The sequence below is a fragment of the Schistosoma mansoni genome, chromosome W, assembly GCF_000237925.1.
Source record: "Schistosoma mansoni strain Puerto Rico chromosome W, complete genome".
NCBI classification, from domain to species: domain Eukaryota; kingdom Metazoa; phylum Platyhelminthes; class Trematoda; order Strigeidida; family Schistosomatidae; genus Schistosoma; species Schistosoma mansoni.
The window spans coordinates 6602087-6617645 of record NC_031502.1 but is presented as its reverse complement, the minus strand read 5'-3'; the positions used below and the strand labels follow the sequence as shown (position 1 = coordinate 6617645).

General features: G+C 36.2%; 1 protein-coding gene across 3 annotated transcripts; it reads right to left on the bottom strand.

The window, feature by feature from the left end:
• Window positions 1-643: 643 nt before the first annotated feature.
• Smp_031000.1 (putative cullin) lies at window positions 644-15315 on the bottom strand (the record flags this gene model as incomplete). 3 transcript variants are annotated; one of them, XM_018800038.1, is made up of 6 exons in its annotated part: window positions 738-1019; window positions 2217-2456; window positions 9209-9294; window positions 9436-9521; window positions 10809-12424; window positions 15282-15315. In XM_018800038.1, 5 exons carry the CDS (start codon window positions 12413-12415, stop codon window positions 738-740), a joined length of 2301 nt encoding a protein of 766 aa, XP_018653890.1. The 3 variants fall into 3 exon arrangements, with proteins under 3 accessions (XP_018653892.1, XP_018653891.1, XP_018653890.1); XM_018800037.1 differs by lacking the exon at window positions 2217-2456 and adding an exon at window positions 14091-14203 and having other exon boundaries at window positions 644-1019; window positions 9209-9521; window positions 15266-15315; XM_018800036.1 differs by lacking the exon at window positions 15282-15315 and having other exon boundaries at window positions 679-1019; window positions 9209-9521; window positions 10809-12415.
• Between the last annotated feature and the right edge of the window lie 244 nt (window positions 15316-15559).

Sequence of the window (15559 nt, the reverse complement as noted above, 5' to 3'; positions counted from 1 at the left end):
TGTTCAAAATGTGTACAGTTAACACGGACTACATAAGATTGAAGAAGTAATTACACATATTGTTTAACACAGCCAATTGCTTCCTTCTTTGTTCAGAAGGAAGTTTATTTACTCACCGAAATATGTGAAGTTGCCCATCGCATTAATAATCGTATTATTTACTGTAAAAAGTGAGATGCTTCTAGCCAAATGATATAAGTTAGTACTGTGAGTAACTGTATATGTGAACGGAGAAAGAAACAAAGAATCGAGTAGTTAACATTGATTCCACATTTTCCAAAATTCATGAATGAGAATAAAATGAATCATTTTTTGAATTCATAAACTTAAAAGAGTTAGACAATTAAAATATATACATACACAAAAGAACGAATCATATATAATTTATGTAGGTAAGGTTAGTAGTTTAATTAAAAAAACTGAAGTAGAAGTATGAGATTGGCAAAGGAAATAAAAAAGTCATAGATAACTTGACTGTAGTAAGTTGATGAAGACTAGGTTTGTAGTAGTAAATTGAGAACAATGAAGATTTGATTTGTTCAATTAACTGATAATGAGCAATTAGATTTATACTGATCATTGTTTAAAGCTCATCATCTTACAACACATCATAGGAGTAATTTGAAAATTTTTGACAGTGGAGTTTGGATGATATACTGTAGAGAGTAGACGCAAGGAATGGTAGGATAGAATTTGAAAGATACAGGTTGTATTTAGATTTGGTTTACAGAATGAGATTAGGCCAAGTACTTATAAACTCGACGATCATCTTCTAATCGAGCAAGAAATTCTCGTTCAATAAGCGATTCAATACGTTGTTTAATCATCACGGGGGTTGGTACAAAACGCGATTTTAATTGTTCGATAACTTCAACAACAAGTTGTCCATGACTTAAAGTTTTACGAGCTTTCATGACTCTCACAATTGTTGCCTCAATCACATAACGTCGATTTTCATCTACTTTTGTCCGCGTTTCCTGACGTTCTGGTTCGCTTTCTTTAACAGTGATACTTTGAACCTAAAGATAAAAATACGGGAAGTGTCGATAACAGATTAAATGAGTACACAGTTAAACGAGTCAGTAGCTAATTGTCCAGAAAATACATTAGTATATTTATTTCGAGTTGCTTTATCCTTAACTGTGGTAAGTTGGAGGCGGTAAATTAAATTTGTTAGAAGTTTCAATCATGGTCATGAGGAGTAGAGGGAGTGGGACATATTAAATCATTATGTGCTATCAGTTACTGTTATTAATATTAAGTCTGAATAGACTAATCCGAAAAAGATAATTATATGGCTAGATAGCCTAATTTTAAAACTACTGAGAGGAAAAGAATGAGTGAAACACTATCGGGTTCATGTAACCTTAAAATTATTCATTTACGTTGTCGAAAATTCAATATGTTAAGAGTTTGCACACAAACTTTGATGAAATCGATGATCAGACAGGAGAGTATTCTAATTAAAAAAAACTAGAAAATAGAGGAAAACACAACGTACAATGGATCCTCAACTGGAAGCGGAGAAGGTAAACGAATAGAAACAGAGCATTATGTGATATTTAATGTGAGAGTTATCAACACTAATCTAGGGGAATTTATCACTTTGATCTGCAAGACAAAAAAGCAGGTTTTCGAAAATTTAATACCTTATTCAAAAATGAATTCACCATGAACAAAAACAGCTTAGAAACACTATTTTAAGTTAAATTGTTAGACTAAGTAATTGTATATTCCTAAGATGTTCTTTCATAATCGTATCAAATAACAAATTTAGAGATTGTTGTCACCTGAGACAAACACTCTAATACTCAAAAGTTTTATTATCCAAGAAGTACGATGATACCTAATATCGGTTCATTGAGGGTAGTTAAAAAGAAGTTCTAAATTCAATTTTTATTCCTTTTTACGACCAATCAATAATCAAATACATTTGTAATAAACTGGAAATGCAGGAATATTATTTAATGACAATATTGGACTACTATATTCTGGTAACAGATTACTAGAAAGAACCATTTCAGTTGAGAACGTAAAATTCAGAATAATCACATAATGCATGTGTACAAATATCACGAAACTACATATCACAACAAATAAATCTAATGTAAGAAACCTCAACACACTAGTAATTATTGAATTAGTAATAATAAGTTTTTAAAAATAAGCCATACAAATTATATATATATATATATATATATATAGTTTAGACATACCCGAACTTTAATATGTTTCGAAACAAATGAATCATTGACATAGAATACATCTGTTGACTCTATATCACGTGTTTTAGGTTCTTTGCATAAAATTCGTTGACTACAACGACCTAATGCTAAAGCCATAAGACTACGTTTTAATTCACGTTCAGGAATATTTGTTTCACTGGCTAATTCAATAAAACTATAACGATTACGTCGATTGAATTTCATTAATATAATCATTTGATATGTGGAGACCTAAGAATTGAGAAGAATAAGAAGGCATATTATATGAAGTGTACATTAATAAATTCATGTAAACATAAACATAGTACATACAAGTATTATGATAATGATTTCTATGACTGCTCATACATATTATATGAGTTCCATTTTCTTAAAAAAACTGGAATAACAAACAATTGATTTAAAAAAAGAAACATATCAAAAAGTAGAAGTATGTTAGTTCCCAAGAATTTTGCTTGATTGATTTCAGAAGTGGATGATCTCTAACAGGAAAGTGATAACTGCCCTCATACCTCTAACAGCACTCAAGATCACTGTATTCATAATCAATCTCCTTCTTCAATTCCTAATATCCCTTCTACCTCAACTTTCAACATTAAACTTCCTCTTTCGGTTTCCTTCTCAAGTGTCACCATGGCCAACGATTCTAGTGCGCGAAACACTGTCCCAGGTCTACTAAAACCTCACTCCAAACTACACATTGGAGCCTTCAACGTGCGTACCCAATGTCAAATCGGTCAACAGGCCTCCTTAGCTAAGACCCTAGAATCTCGTACCATTGGCGTATGCTGTTTTTCCGAAACATGCATACAGGATCCTAGTGTGGTCATTCACTTGACCTCACCTAGCCAAAATGGACAGCCAACGAAATACACCCTCCGTGTATCTGGCGACCCTCTGACTAGTTCTCATGGACTTGCAGGTGTAGGCATAGCACTTAGTACAAGAGCAGAACAAACACTATTAGAATGGATCCCCGTTAACAGTCGCCTGTGTGCTGTCCGGCTAAATGGCTCCGTAAGAACTCGGAAGGATAGGGACACACGTCGTTGCCTTTTCGTCGTTTCTGTCTACGCTGCCACTGACTGCAGCCCGGATGAAGTGAAAGATGACTTTTACAGAAAGCTCTCTGAACTTCTTCAAAAAGCTAAACGCCCAGACGTAGTCAGTCAGTCACAACGTAGGACCAGGCACATATATGCATCGGTCGAAGTTGCCATACCTCGTTAGCACAACAAGATGAACACCGGATTCATAGTAGTTAATTTAGTGGTGGTAGTAGTATATAAATTATAGGTTGTATATAAGGATATAGTACAGGAAGGAAGTTATGAATCAATTTTAATCTTAAGGTTTAAGGGATGATAAAGAGTGTATACACCTACGCCATTGTGATCGATTCTGAACCATGTCACCCAGAGTCTTCAACCATTGGTTACGATAGTCACGCGGACCCCAACCAGGTAGTCTGCATCTACCAATATGGCTCAGACTAGAAGTTAGTGACTTCAAGCACTAATGCCATGTTTTGGTTTGACCGCCCCTAACTTTCTTCCAACCATCCCCAATATTAGTCAGCATTGCGCGTCGTGGTAATCGGTGTTCAGGCATACGTAACACGTGGCCCAACCATCTCAGTCGATGAAGATTCATCACCTCATCAACTGATTTACCATCGTTCCCTAATACCCTGCGTCTAACCTCACTATTACTTACCCGGTTATCCCAGTAGATGCGAGCAATATTTATAAGGCATCAGTGGTCAAATACTAGTAACCTACGAGTATCTTCAATTCTGAATGACCATGTTTCACAGCCGTAAAATTGAACAGAGAGAACTGCTGCGCAGTATACTCGTCCCTTAATTGATAGACGAATATTTCGTCTTCGCCATAGGTGACGTAATTTGGCAAAAGCCAAACGAGCTTTTTGAATCCGTGCTGAGATTTCGTCAGACACCAACCCATTAGGGCCGAACAGACTTCCAAGGTAAGTGAAGTTGTCGACGCGTTGGACTACTTCACTCCCTATCCTTAGTTCAGGTGTTGACGCAGGCCAGTCCTGGAGTAACAATTTACATTTGGATGGGGAGAAACGCATCCCAAACATCCTGGCATTATTACTGAGTTCCAACAGAAGACTCTGCATTTTGTCAGCGTCTTCACCAAACAGGACTATGTCATCTGCGTATTCTAAGTCGCTTAGTGGTCCCCCCGGTAGCAGATCAAGTCCTGAAAATTCAGTCGAAGAGAGTGTTATTTCCAGCAACAGGTCTATAATGAAGTTAAACAAAAATGGGGATAGTAGCTTAAACCAAACAGAAAGACTTTTAGGTGGGTATTTTAGTATTCCGGCTCAACGAACAGATAATGGTGGTCGTCTGTTGCAACTATGCTCAGACAATCGTTTATTTTTTAGCAAGCACTAGTTTTAAGCATAAGGAGAGACATCGTCTAACATGGCAACTACCTGCACCAAACCAACGACAGACTCAAATAGACCATATTGTCATCAGTCATCGTTGGAGAGGCTAGATAGAAGATTGCCGCTCGTACTGGAATACATGTTTAGACTCCGATCACGCTTTAATACGAGCACGCATTTGTCTGCGCCTCACTGGACGCAGGAAAACTACAATAAGAAGACCCATTACGATTGAACTGGAGGACAAAAAAGCCAAAAATGAGTTCCAGAAAAAACTGAATTCACATCTAGGCAATTCTGTAAACGAGACTGACCCAGATGCTGCTTGGAAAAATATACGAACAGCTGTGGAAACAGCAGTAACATCTATTATTAATTTAAACCATAGGGTTCCAAAAAACTAATGGATTTCTTCTAAGTCTATTTCACTGATTGATCCGCGTAAACTCACCCATCAGGCTCTGAACACGACGAAAAGCGTAAACAAACTAGACCTAGGTTAACTAAAAGTCGTGAGCAGTGGTGGGCAACGAAAGAAAAAGAGGAAAAGGCAGCGGCTGTAGGCAATTCTTCAGACTAATAAAAGAAACAGGAATTAAGAAGTCAAGTGTAAGCGAAACAGTCTCGGAAAAAGACGGAACCCTTATTTGCTCTCAGCCCAGACGTCTAAAACGATGGGCAGAACACTTTAAGGGGCAGTTCAACTACCGCACAACTACCCACTATTCCCAGAAAACCCGAATGGACATTGAAGTAGGCTCCTCGACCCTACCTGAAGTTCAAAAGGCTATAACTAATCTGAAACGAGGAGGAGCAGCTGGTCCTGATGGATTGGCTCAAGAGGTCTTTAAATATGGTGGCCCAATTTTAGCGACTAGGTTGACCAATATTTTGGCTAAAATCTGGGAGTTGGACGTAATCCCATCCGACTGGTCACAATCACTTATTGTCCCAATATATAAGGGACCAAAATCATCCTGCGATAACCATAGAGGGGTTAGTCGGACTAACATAGCATCTAAAATACTAGCCTCAATAATTATCGGGCGCCTAACTAAGACTCGTGAACTGCAAACACGAGAAAATCAGGTTGGATTCAGACTTGGTCGTGGCTGCACCGACCACATATTCACTATTCATCAGATTTTAGAACACATACATGCTTATCGGCGTCCGACGATGATAGTTTTTCTTGACTTGAAAGCAGAATTCGACTCTGTAGACCGAGAGGCTCTGTGGCAGTGTCTGTCATTGAAAGGTGTGCCTCAGAAGTACACAAACCTTGTGAAGGCTCTTTACCCGAACACTACCAGTCGAGTCAGAGCTTATGGCGAACTGTCATCTGATTTTAGAACCTCAAGTGGTGTCCGACAAGGTTGTCCACTATCCCCATTTTTGTCTAAATTCATTATAGACCTATAGCTGGAAATAACACTCTCTTCGACTGAATTTTCAGGACTTGATCTGCTACCGGGGGGACCACTAAGCGACTTAGAATACGCAGATGACATAGTCCTGTTTGGTGAAGACGCTGACAAAATGCAGAGTCTTCTGTTGGAACTCAGTAATAATGCCAGGATGTTTGGGATGCGTTTCTCCCCATCCAAATGTAAATTGTTACTCCAGGACTGGCCTGCGTCAACACCTGAACTAAGGATAGGGAGTGAAGTAGTCCAACGCGTCGACAACTTCACTTACCTTGGAAGTCTGTTCGGCCCTAATGGGTTGGTGTCTGACGAAATCTCAGCACGGATTCAAAAAGCTCGTTTGGCTTTTGCCAAATTACGTCACCTATGGCGAAGACGAAATATTCGTCTATCAATTAAGGGACGAGTATACTGCGCAGCAGTTCTCTCTGTTCAATTTTACGGCTGTGAAACATGGTCATTCAGAATTGAAGATACTCGTAGGTTACTAGTATTTGACCACTGATGCCTTATAAATATTGCTCGCATCTACTGGGATAACCGGGTAAGTAATAGTGAGGTTAGACGCAGGGTATTAGGGAACGATGGTAAATCAGTTGATGAGGTGATGAATCTTCATCGACTGAGATGGTTGGGCCACGTGTTACGTATGCCTGAACACCGATTACCACGACGCGCAATGCTGACTAATATTGGGGATGGTTGGAAGAAAGTTAGGGGCGGTCAAACCAAAACATGGCATTAGTGCTTGAAGTCACTAACTTCTAGTCTGAGCCATATTGGTAGATGCAGACTACCTGGTTGGGGTCCGCGTGACTATCGTAACCAATGGTTGAAGACTCTGGGTGACATGGTTCAGAATCGATCACAATGGCGTAGGTGTATACACTCTTTATCATCCCTTAAACCTTAAGATTAAAATTGATTCATAACTTCCTTCCTGTACTATATCCTTATATACAACCTATAATTTATATACTACTACCACCACTAAATTAACTACTATGAATCCGGTGTTCATCTTGTTGTGCTAACGAGGTATGGCAACTTCGACCGATGCATATATGTGCCTGGTCCTACGTTGTAGCTGACTGACTTATGTCGCAGTACTGATATGGTGTTGCAAATCGAACTAATGGAAATATGTGCCAGGTTCTAAGTTGACTGAGAACTAACTAAAAAAGTGGAAATGATCCAATGAACTTTGATATACACAGTAGTAAAATACTGTTCTTCCCAGTACAAAAGGGTATGCTGCATGGTCTGATAACTGAATAGATACATGCGTAATTATTTTAACAATTTAAAATACTTTTTTGAAGCTTTTAAGAATTTTAACAATAAAACACACACAATGTGATCAGAATTTTTGGAATTATGACAATATTGACTAGCGTTAAAGAATAGCAAGTATGAAGAATCCAAACGAATTTCGACTTATAAAGTAAATAAGAATCGATCAATTAACCCTACTCTGCAAATAAGAGAGAAATATTTCACGTGAATATCAGAAAGCTTATTACAACTAGATTCATGTTTTTTTCCATGGAATAACTAATTAATATCAATAATTCACTTTTTCAATAGTAATGTTACAACAACGTAAGAACAAAGCTAACAGGATACAATGAAGCTTTTTGTATGATGTGAAGGGATGGTTTTTATTTTTCTTTAGAAAAAGATTCAGCATTTTTTACATTCTCTCCCAATATTACTTTCTACTTTGATTAGCAAGTCCTGTATGAAACTTGTCAATTTCACTTTTAAGTGCATCTGAAATATCTATTGTACAGTATGGGGTCATAATAATACACTGATTAAGGATTTTATTCATAAATAAATATACCTTTTTAAATACCAAGGTACATAATTTATTATATAGGGTTATATATGTGATATCATATGGTATAAACACATGGTATTAATTAATAAAAAAAAACTCGGATTAAATACAGAGAGCGTTTTTAAGAGCACTACTGTTATCAGCTAGAAAAACAGTAGGATTAAAGGGGATAAAATGGATTCTAGAAACATATGAAATAGGAATTATGATAATAGGAGCAAGGTGATGAAATGTTTAAATGTAAGTTCTGTGGTTGAATATTTATCAGAAAAGGGCAACATGAATGTAGCTGAGCAAGAAAGTTGAGTGATTCAATAGCAACTGATTTATTATCCGGTAGACAGTTGATATTTAGATGTTATCTGATTTGACTTATCATAATCAAAGTGTTTTTATGTATTTAAGGAGACCTTGCTATTGGACAGTGTGTAATATAATGTACTATAATCAGTTTTCATTAGTACAGACTTTTTGGTTCTTCATCTTTATGGTACTGTTATAATTAAAATGTATTTAAAAAATGATTTTCAAATGAAGGATATCATTCTTATTATTGTCTATGAAGTCTCAAGTATTATTCTAATGTTGAAGTTTTGCAATAACACTTTGAATCATGGTTGACGTCTTAATCTTAATCAGCAGGAAAATAAATACTAGGAGTTAAATAAATTGTCACTTAAAATGTCTACACCCAGAATCCTATTTTATTTGGTTTGAAAACTTAATTAATTTTAAGTGCTAATTGAACTAATACGATGAGTTATATGGCGGGACTATAATTTATGGACGGACCAATCAGATTTAGGATAACAGATCTTGGATTTTGGCGCGAAATTCACCCATCTGACCAAATAGCGTTTTGGCATTTTAGCTGATGTCAGTTCATGATGAAAACTCTAAATCTAGTTCCTAACCCTAACCATCCACCGAAAATCATAACCCTTATTCTTCAGACTGTTTTATAACCCTCATTTAGTCCTAGTTAGTGGGTGGATATGCTCAAGGTAACTTCAGCGTCGCTCAAAGGTCGTCCATAAATAATAGTCCCACCGTTGGTTGATCAAATAAAAAGAATAACTAGCTAACCATAAATCTACCATGTTCCAACGACACCAAAATACATACACTTAAGACCGTTACAGTAAAAACCTATGCAAAACTTAATGTTCAAAGGGTAAATAACTACATTATTTTGGTCAGTACTTATTTTGAGAGTAGAAGTTGTACGACGGTATCATTACTTAATTACATATTTGTGAAATTTCTTGAAGATATGGAAATATATTTACCTGTAAGAAATATTTCCGTACATTCGGTCGACTAGAGGTACTAATTAAGTTGGGAGGATCAAGTGTTTTTGGAGCTCCTGGGCTTCCTGGTAATCCACTGATTGGCGTTTGTTGACTACTTTGACTTGTCACTTGATTCGAAGAACTGGAGCCATGAATAAGGAAACTGTGAATATGAGAATCAGTAACAGAAGAGATCTGAGGTGTATTGATATCCGCATTAGGACGACCATAAAATACAGCAGACAATTCTGCGTACCCCATGTTTGTCTGCAGGTTTATTTTTCGACCGTTATGCTTGCTTAAATAGAAGCTGAATAATAAAATTGCAAACAAAAATATAGTTACAACGATTTAAAATCTGGGAGCTTGGTATAATTTAATTAAACTGAGAGCGATCATTGATTGTCCTAGTTTATCAAAACTGAAAATTCTATCGTCATAACCACAAAGAGAGAGAATAATACGATTTATGGAATATACATTTCCATATCTAGTTGGTGATTAACACGACCTCAAAATCAGTAAAACCAAGAAAATTAAACAGGTTTTAAATCTAGTCAAGGATGTACTTCTCTTCGTGTTTCGAAACGAGTATACTTAACCAAGACCAGACTGAAATCATATTCCTTAAACTATAAGTGGGATTTGCAAAGGTTTAGTAGAAATATTTATGAGCGAATTTCTTCACTGGAATACTGTTAAGTCAGAGCTTGTGGAATTCGGTACGTCAGGTGGTGTTTACCAATGGTATCATCCACTTTATTTAATTATGTCACAGTTGTTTGCAAAAGAGACTATTATTCAACTATTCAGAAACTTATGTCCCATGCGGGGACCTTTTTATTGACTTATATTTTGAAGATGTTCACAAAACACGGTCTTTTGAATATTTTGAGAGACGACAGAATGTAGTCTGAAGTCGGAGAGCTAATCATGTCAAAAACTGGTAGTAATTGAGTACGTCATTTTATTCTTTACCTCCTCATAGATCTTGAAACTCACTGTCATTTCATATTTTTCTTTCTTTGTTACGCTGAAGAGTGATATGGTAACGTAAACTGCTAAAAATTCGTGGCAGCTTCAACACTCCACAATTTGTATGGTTGTACAGTTCGAAATTAGACTTGAACTAATATTTCTAATGGTAAATGGAAAGAAATACTGACAATTATGCGATTTTTTAATAGTAATTGTTTAGAAATCTGCAAAAGAAACGGTGCACAACAAACCAAAAAAGTTGCACGAAACATGTATAAAAAGTTATTAGTTGGTGCATCTGTGATCTGGTGAGCGACTAATGCGAAGACTTTTCCGATTTATTATTTGATGCTTTATTAAGCACAAAATTTTTAATCACCAAAACAAACACAAATTATTAAATGCAAACCTAAGTACCAATATTACTTAAGCTACTAAAGAGACCATTTCACTGATAAAATGAAACTCAATGTTATAAACATTCAGTATATCAATTGTGATTCATTTTTGGGAAGATGGTTTATGTTTAAAAGATAGTTACACATTCGGAACTAAATACGATCATAATAACAATAGTCGATGTCTATTATGAAAAACACATGTGCACAAAATAACTTACTTTTTATAAACTTTAAACGCCGTATCAGCTTCTTCTGGTAATGCTTCATTAGAATTAGTTGCTTGAGTTGGCCAAAGACCAGTAGTTAGTACACGAACGCACAGATCTAGGTTAAGATTGCGATTACCATTAGATAATACTGCATTGAATTCATCCATGAGGGTTTTAGACACTGCCATATCTTTGAACATCCCTTCTAGTTTACTTGTGTATACAGCGCCACATTCGGCCATAAGCTTGGATATCATAATCTTTTCTTGATCATCTGACTGACTTTTACTTAATAACAGTCTTTTTGCCAGATGCTTTTTGTAATAACCTTCAAACAGATCCTTTTCTTGTAGATATCGGAATAATACAATACACTTATCGAAAATGGCGTCTACATCTTGGTCTGCCATACCTTTAGTGCCACGTTTTAGTTTCTCATCGATAAATAATGACAGAAATTCTGGAGAACGAGGATTTAAATTGACAAAGTACTCAAAGTCAGAATTAATTTGATTACGAAATATTGTTTGATTATTAAGCGCTCTCGTTAGTAATTCATTAGCGCGATCGCGTAATTGAAGCAAATCTTGAATGTGCTGTTGGGGTGTTGATGACCCAGTATCACGTACAGTATTTCGCCCTTGCTCTCTCAAGTATAGGCTAATGTAGTTACTCATTATTTTTGGTCCTTCTTCAACCCTACTTAAAACGCCATACATAGCAGCGATATCACTGAAGTGATCATGAGTTAACATGTAAGTTAATCCTGAATCCTCCATACCGACAATAGTTTCCATATGTCGACTTATAAGCTCCTCTTCCAATACGACAACAATTTTGGGTTCCGTGGATGGATCGAGATGATGATGTGCTCTTCGAACTTCCTCCTCAATTCTTTGCTCGACTTTTTTAATATACAAGGAAGCAGAAGTATTCTCAGCAAGAAAATTTTCACTTTCTGTGCGGTAAAATTCTCTTGACTGCTCCAAAAATGGCTGTTCAAAATCTTCGAGATAAACGCGTAATGATCCTGCCCCTAACTGCACAAACATCTGACAGGCATCGCGAATCTGAGAACGCGATATTACTTCACCCCGACGTTCCCTGCGCACCATATCCAACAGAGTTTTCTGCAAGTGCTCTCTAATAATTGGATAACGTACGACAAGATCGCAGAAAACAGTCATTCCCATTTTATAAACTCCATCCAGGTTATGTGGACCGACGTAGACACGATCCATGTACATAAGAATATCACGGATCATTCCCATAGCAGTTTGGTGATCTTTCCAACATGAGTTAAGATAAGTTAAAAACTTATTATTTAAATTTTCAACAATACTATCGCGGATCTTGATCATATGTTCACGTACAACAGCCTCTGTTCCCGCATATAGACGCTCGCCGTGTTTTTGTAATATCAAAGTGTACGCATTGCGGTAGAGTTCTTCAAAGCTCAAACAACTGTTATTTTTCTTTTGAATCTCGATTATCGCACTTTTAATCTGATCCCATAACTGATTGGCATATCTCTCATCTATTGAAGGAGGAAAAGCTTTGATTCGTACTTTGGCATTTGTCACTTCAGTTCGACGAGCACTGCTGCCTGTAGACATATCAGGTTTCTAAAACAAAAATTACATTGAAGAATAACGGCCTAAATTTAGTCATGATGTATATGGGATACAATAATGAGTTCGTATTTATGGACTCAGTAAGTAATCGGAATATCCTCAAACTCATTACTGATAGTCGTTAACTAACCTGAGATTATCAAGGTTTGTACATGGAGAGATTATATCACAAATGAGGTCATTTAATACCTCTAATTCTAGTGAGATGTGTGCAGTGGAAAATGCAAGAAATAGTATCACAATGGATAATTATCCACTTTTTAATTGTTTTGAGGCGACGTCAATAAAAGGTTACTTCTTGAACATTAAATCTGACAATCAACAATCGATCTACATGACTGAATACCGACTTTTTACTCAATTTTATTTTGATATAGAACCTCAGCAAAAAAACCACGATATGAAAGATTTCAAGTCTCGCTCTCGTATTTTTGGGATAGATTTTAGGTGCGAAGGAAAGATTTTTTCGTCAATTTCTGGACATGTTACACAAGACCAAGTTTTAAGTGAACTCCAGATACTTGGATATAAGGTACACTTTAAGTGAGGAATAATGATACCAATCAGTTGCCCAAACTGAAAAAGGTGAGGGAGTGTTTGAACCTGGGACTTAGTGGCCATAAGTTGGACCCCTTAAACAACAGGCAGCCACTCCACTAATTCTACAGCTGGAGCTTAGGAAAATATGTAACTCAAGTCTTAAACAGCAGTATTTGGTATTGGGACATAAAAACTGGGACTACTGTAACTATGGTTACTTACAGATTCGAACGCATTTACATGGAATGGTCCATTTAAATCATGTTCGACTTTTAGTCACTACATCACAAGTTTGAGTACCACTCAACTTCAGTTTCGTTAGCCTGATAGTATCACTAATCCTCGCACAAGGTGGCTCATAGCTGAGTAAATAAATCTGTACTTCGTAAATGAGTTACATCAATGTACCTCAAAAAAATCGTAACAGCTTAGGTGATACCTTTGATCGAAACAGAACTAGGGCAATTGAACATCTATCAAGAGTACATTAGGAACAAATAGTACCTGGTGCCTTTCGAGAGTAAACTAAATGTACTAAAGTTTTTGAACCATAACGAAGTCTGTATTAAGTCGACATAGATGGATAAAGTTATCACGGAAACGTGTTTTTATGAGTTAGAACAAGATATCACTCAGAAATCAGAATCCTAGCTACAAAGACATGGTGAAGTACTATTCATTCACTGCTCTTGATAATGAGTCGAGGAGTCTAAGGAAAAACCTATCCGGCAGTTAAGTGTGATGACATTCCAATAAGTTGAGTCTAGTTTCCTGTGGCTTTATGAAGGGGGAATCCTTTAGTATATATCAACCGAGTATACAGTGAATATCACGTACTCATAAAATGATAACGCTTTTACCATTCTTTGGGATCTGGATTCTCCAGTTGGTTGTTAATGACTATTTGGTGGAACGAGTGAAATTTTACAAAGTACTGAAAGCGCAACTAGATAGAAAAGATCAAGATGTTGAATGTCCTTAAACTTGATTTTCTTAGAGTAAACTGTTAATCGAAGGGCGAGTGATGTTTATTAGAAGACTAATGTACAACAAATGTTTGGAAGGTTATTGTGAAATAATGCTTGAGTCTAATTAACAAACAAAACGTTGTGGTTACCAATGTACAATCGATAACAGCGTAAGCGGTGAGAGTTGAAATTTCGTTCAGTGAATATTACCGATATTTAAGAACAGCCAATACGCCAAGCAAATATTAGTATTACTGAGCGTCTAGAATGTAAAAATATATTTGTACATTAATGTCTTGAACTTTACATACTAAGTGTTAGCACTAACTATCCAAACGACTCACCGTCTAACAAAAAGTAGTCTTATTACATTTTCCCTTATTTTGTTACAATTATATGGAGTATTGGGTTTATAATCGGAGGAACTGACTTTATAATCCTGATCTAGAAGTTCAAACCCGGCGCTAGCTACTTCATTTTGGGCAGCATAGTTGTCATTAGTCCTCACATAAAAACGAGTGATTAAACTTCGTATGCAAAAGCCTGTCTGAGTTGTAAAATGTACTTAAGATGTATACATCATATTTAGTGAAACGGCGTTAAGTGGTTACATTTTGGGATGATGATAAAGAACATAGGTACACAACTGACATGAATGGAGACATTTTAATTGACCATTTCGACTAATACATTTCAGGGGTCGGGATAGTCATAATTAGCAAACACAGACATTCATATACATGGGTAGAGCCTGCTTGTTACTACTTTATATGGTGAAATATTCTTGCATTAGTCATATTTTTTCCAGTTATAACACAGGCTACTGATACAGAATTATTTACATGTTAACTCTTATTACTCTTTTTAGTTAACTATCGCTGAGAGTGTTAATTTTCAAAAACTCAAATCATAGAAAGGTGGTAAAGTTTCGACCTTAGTTTCATTGAAAAGGAGTATAAATGTAAGACCGAAATTCAAACTAACTACTCACATCCCTTTTAGGTTAAGATGAGATAAACCTGAAGTGGTACATAGTTAACATAATATTCGCCCGGGAAACCAAGCATGTAAGCGCTGTTTAAGAGTTCTGCTGAGATCTATGATCATATTCAGATAGTGTGAACTAGCTGTTAAATTTTTATTCAAAAGTGAAAATAGGTTCGACAAATATTTCAATATAGGCCTTGCGCAAATAATTGTCTCTTGAGGATCTTCAAAGAATAAAATAAAGCTAAATGGAGACTTTTTTAATGGACATGACTCAATGATTCAAGAAACAATGTTATGTATGACTTGAAATATGTCTCAAAAACACCATACTGACTGAATTAGTAACACACCAACGTCTCAGATCATAGGCCGCGCCCCAAGTGTGGGTCTAAACAAACAGTCTTTTCGTCGATGAAAACAGTTAAGTTTGGTTAGAATGTGTTGATCTTGATTTGAACAAAATAAGATCCCTTATCTGGAGTTCCTTCTTCCTACTCTTAGTGGATCATTGATGTCTGGCTATGAGTGGTGCTGTGAAGTATATCCTAATGTCGTGGATGAAAGATGTGGCTAGATATCTCACAATACTTCTTAAATGCAGAAAGAATGCTTAAACGTATAAAGAACA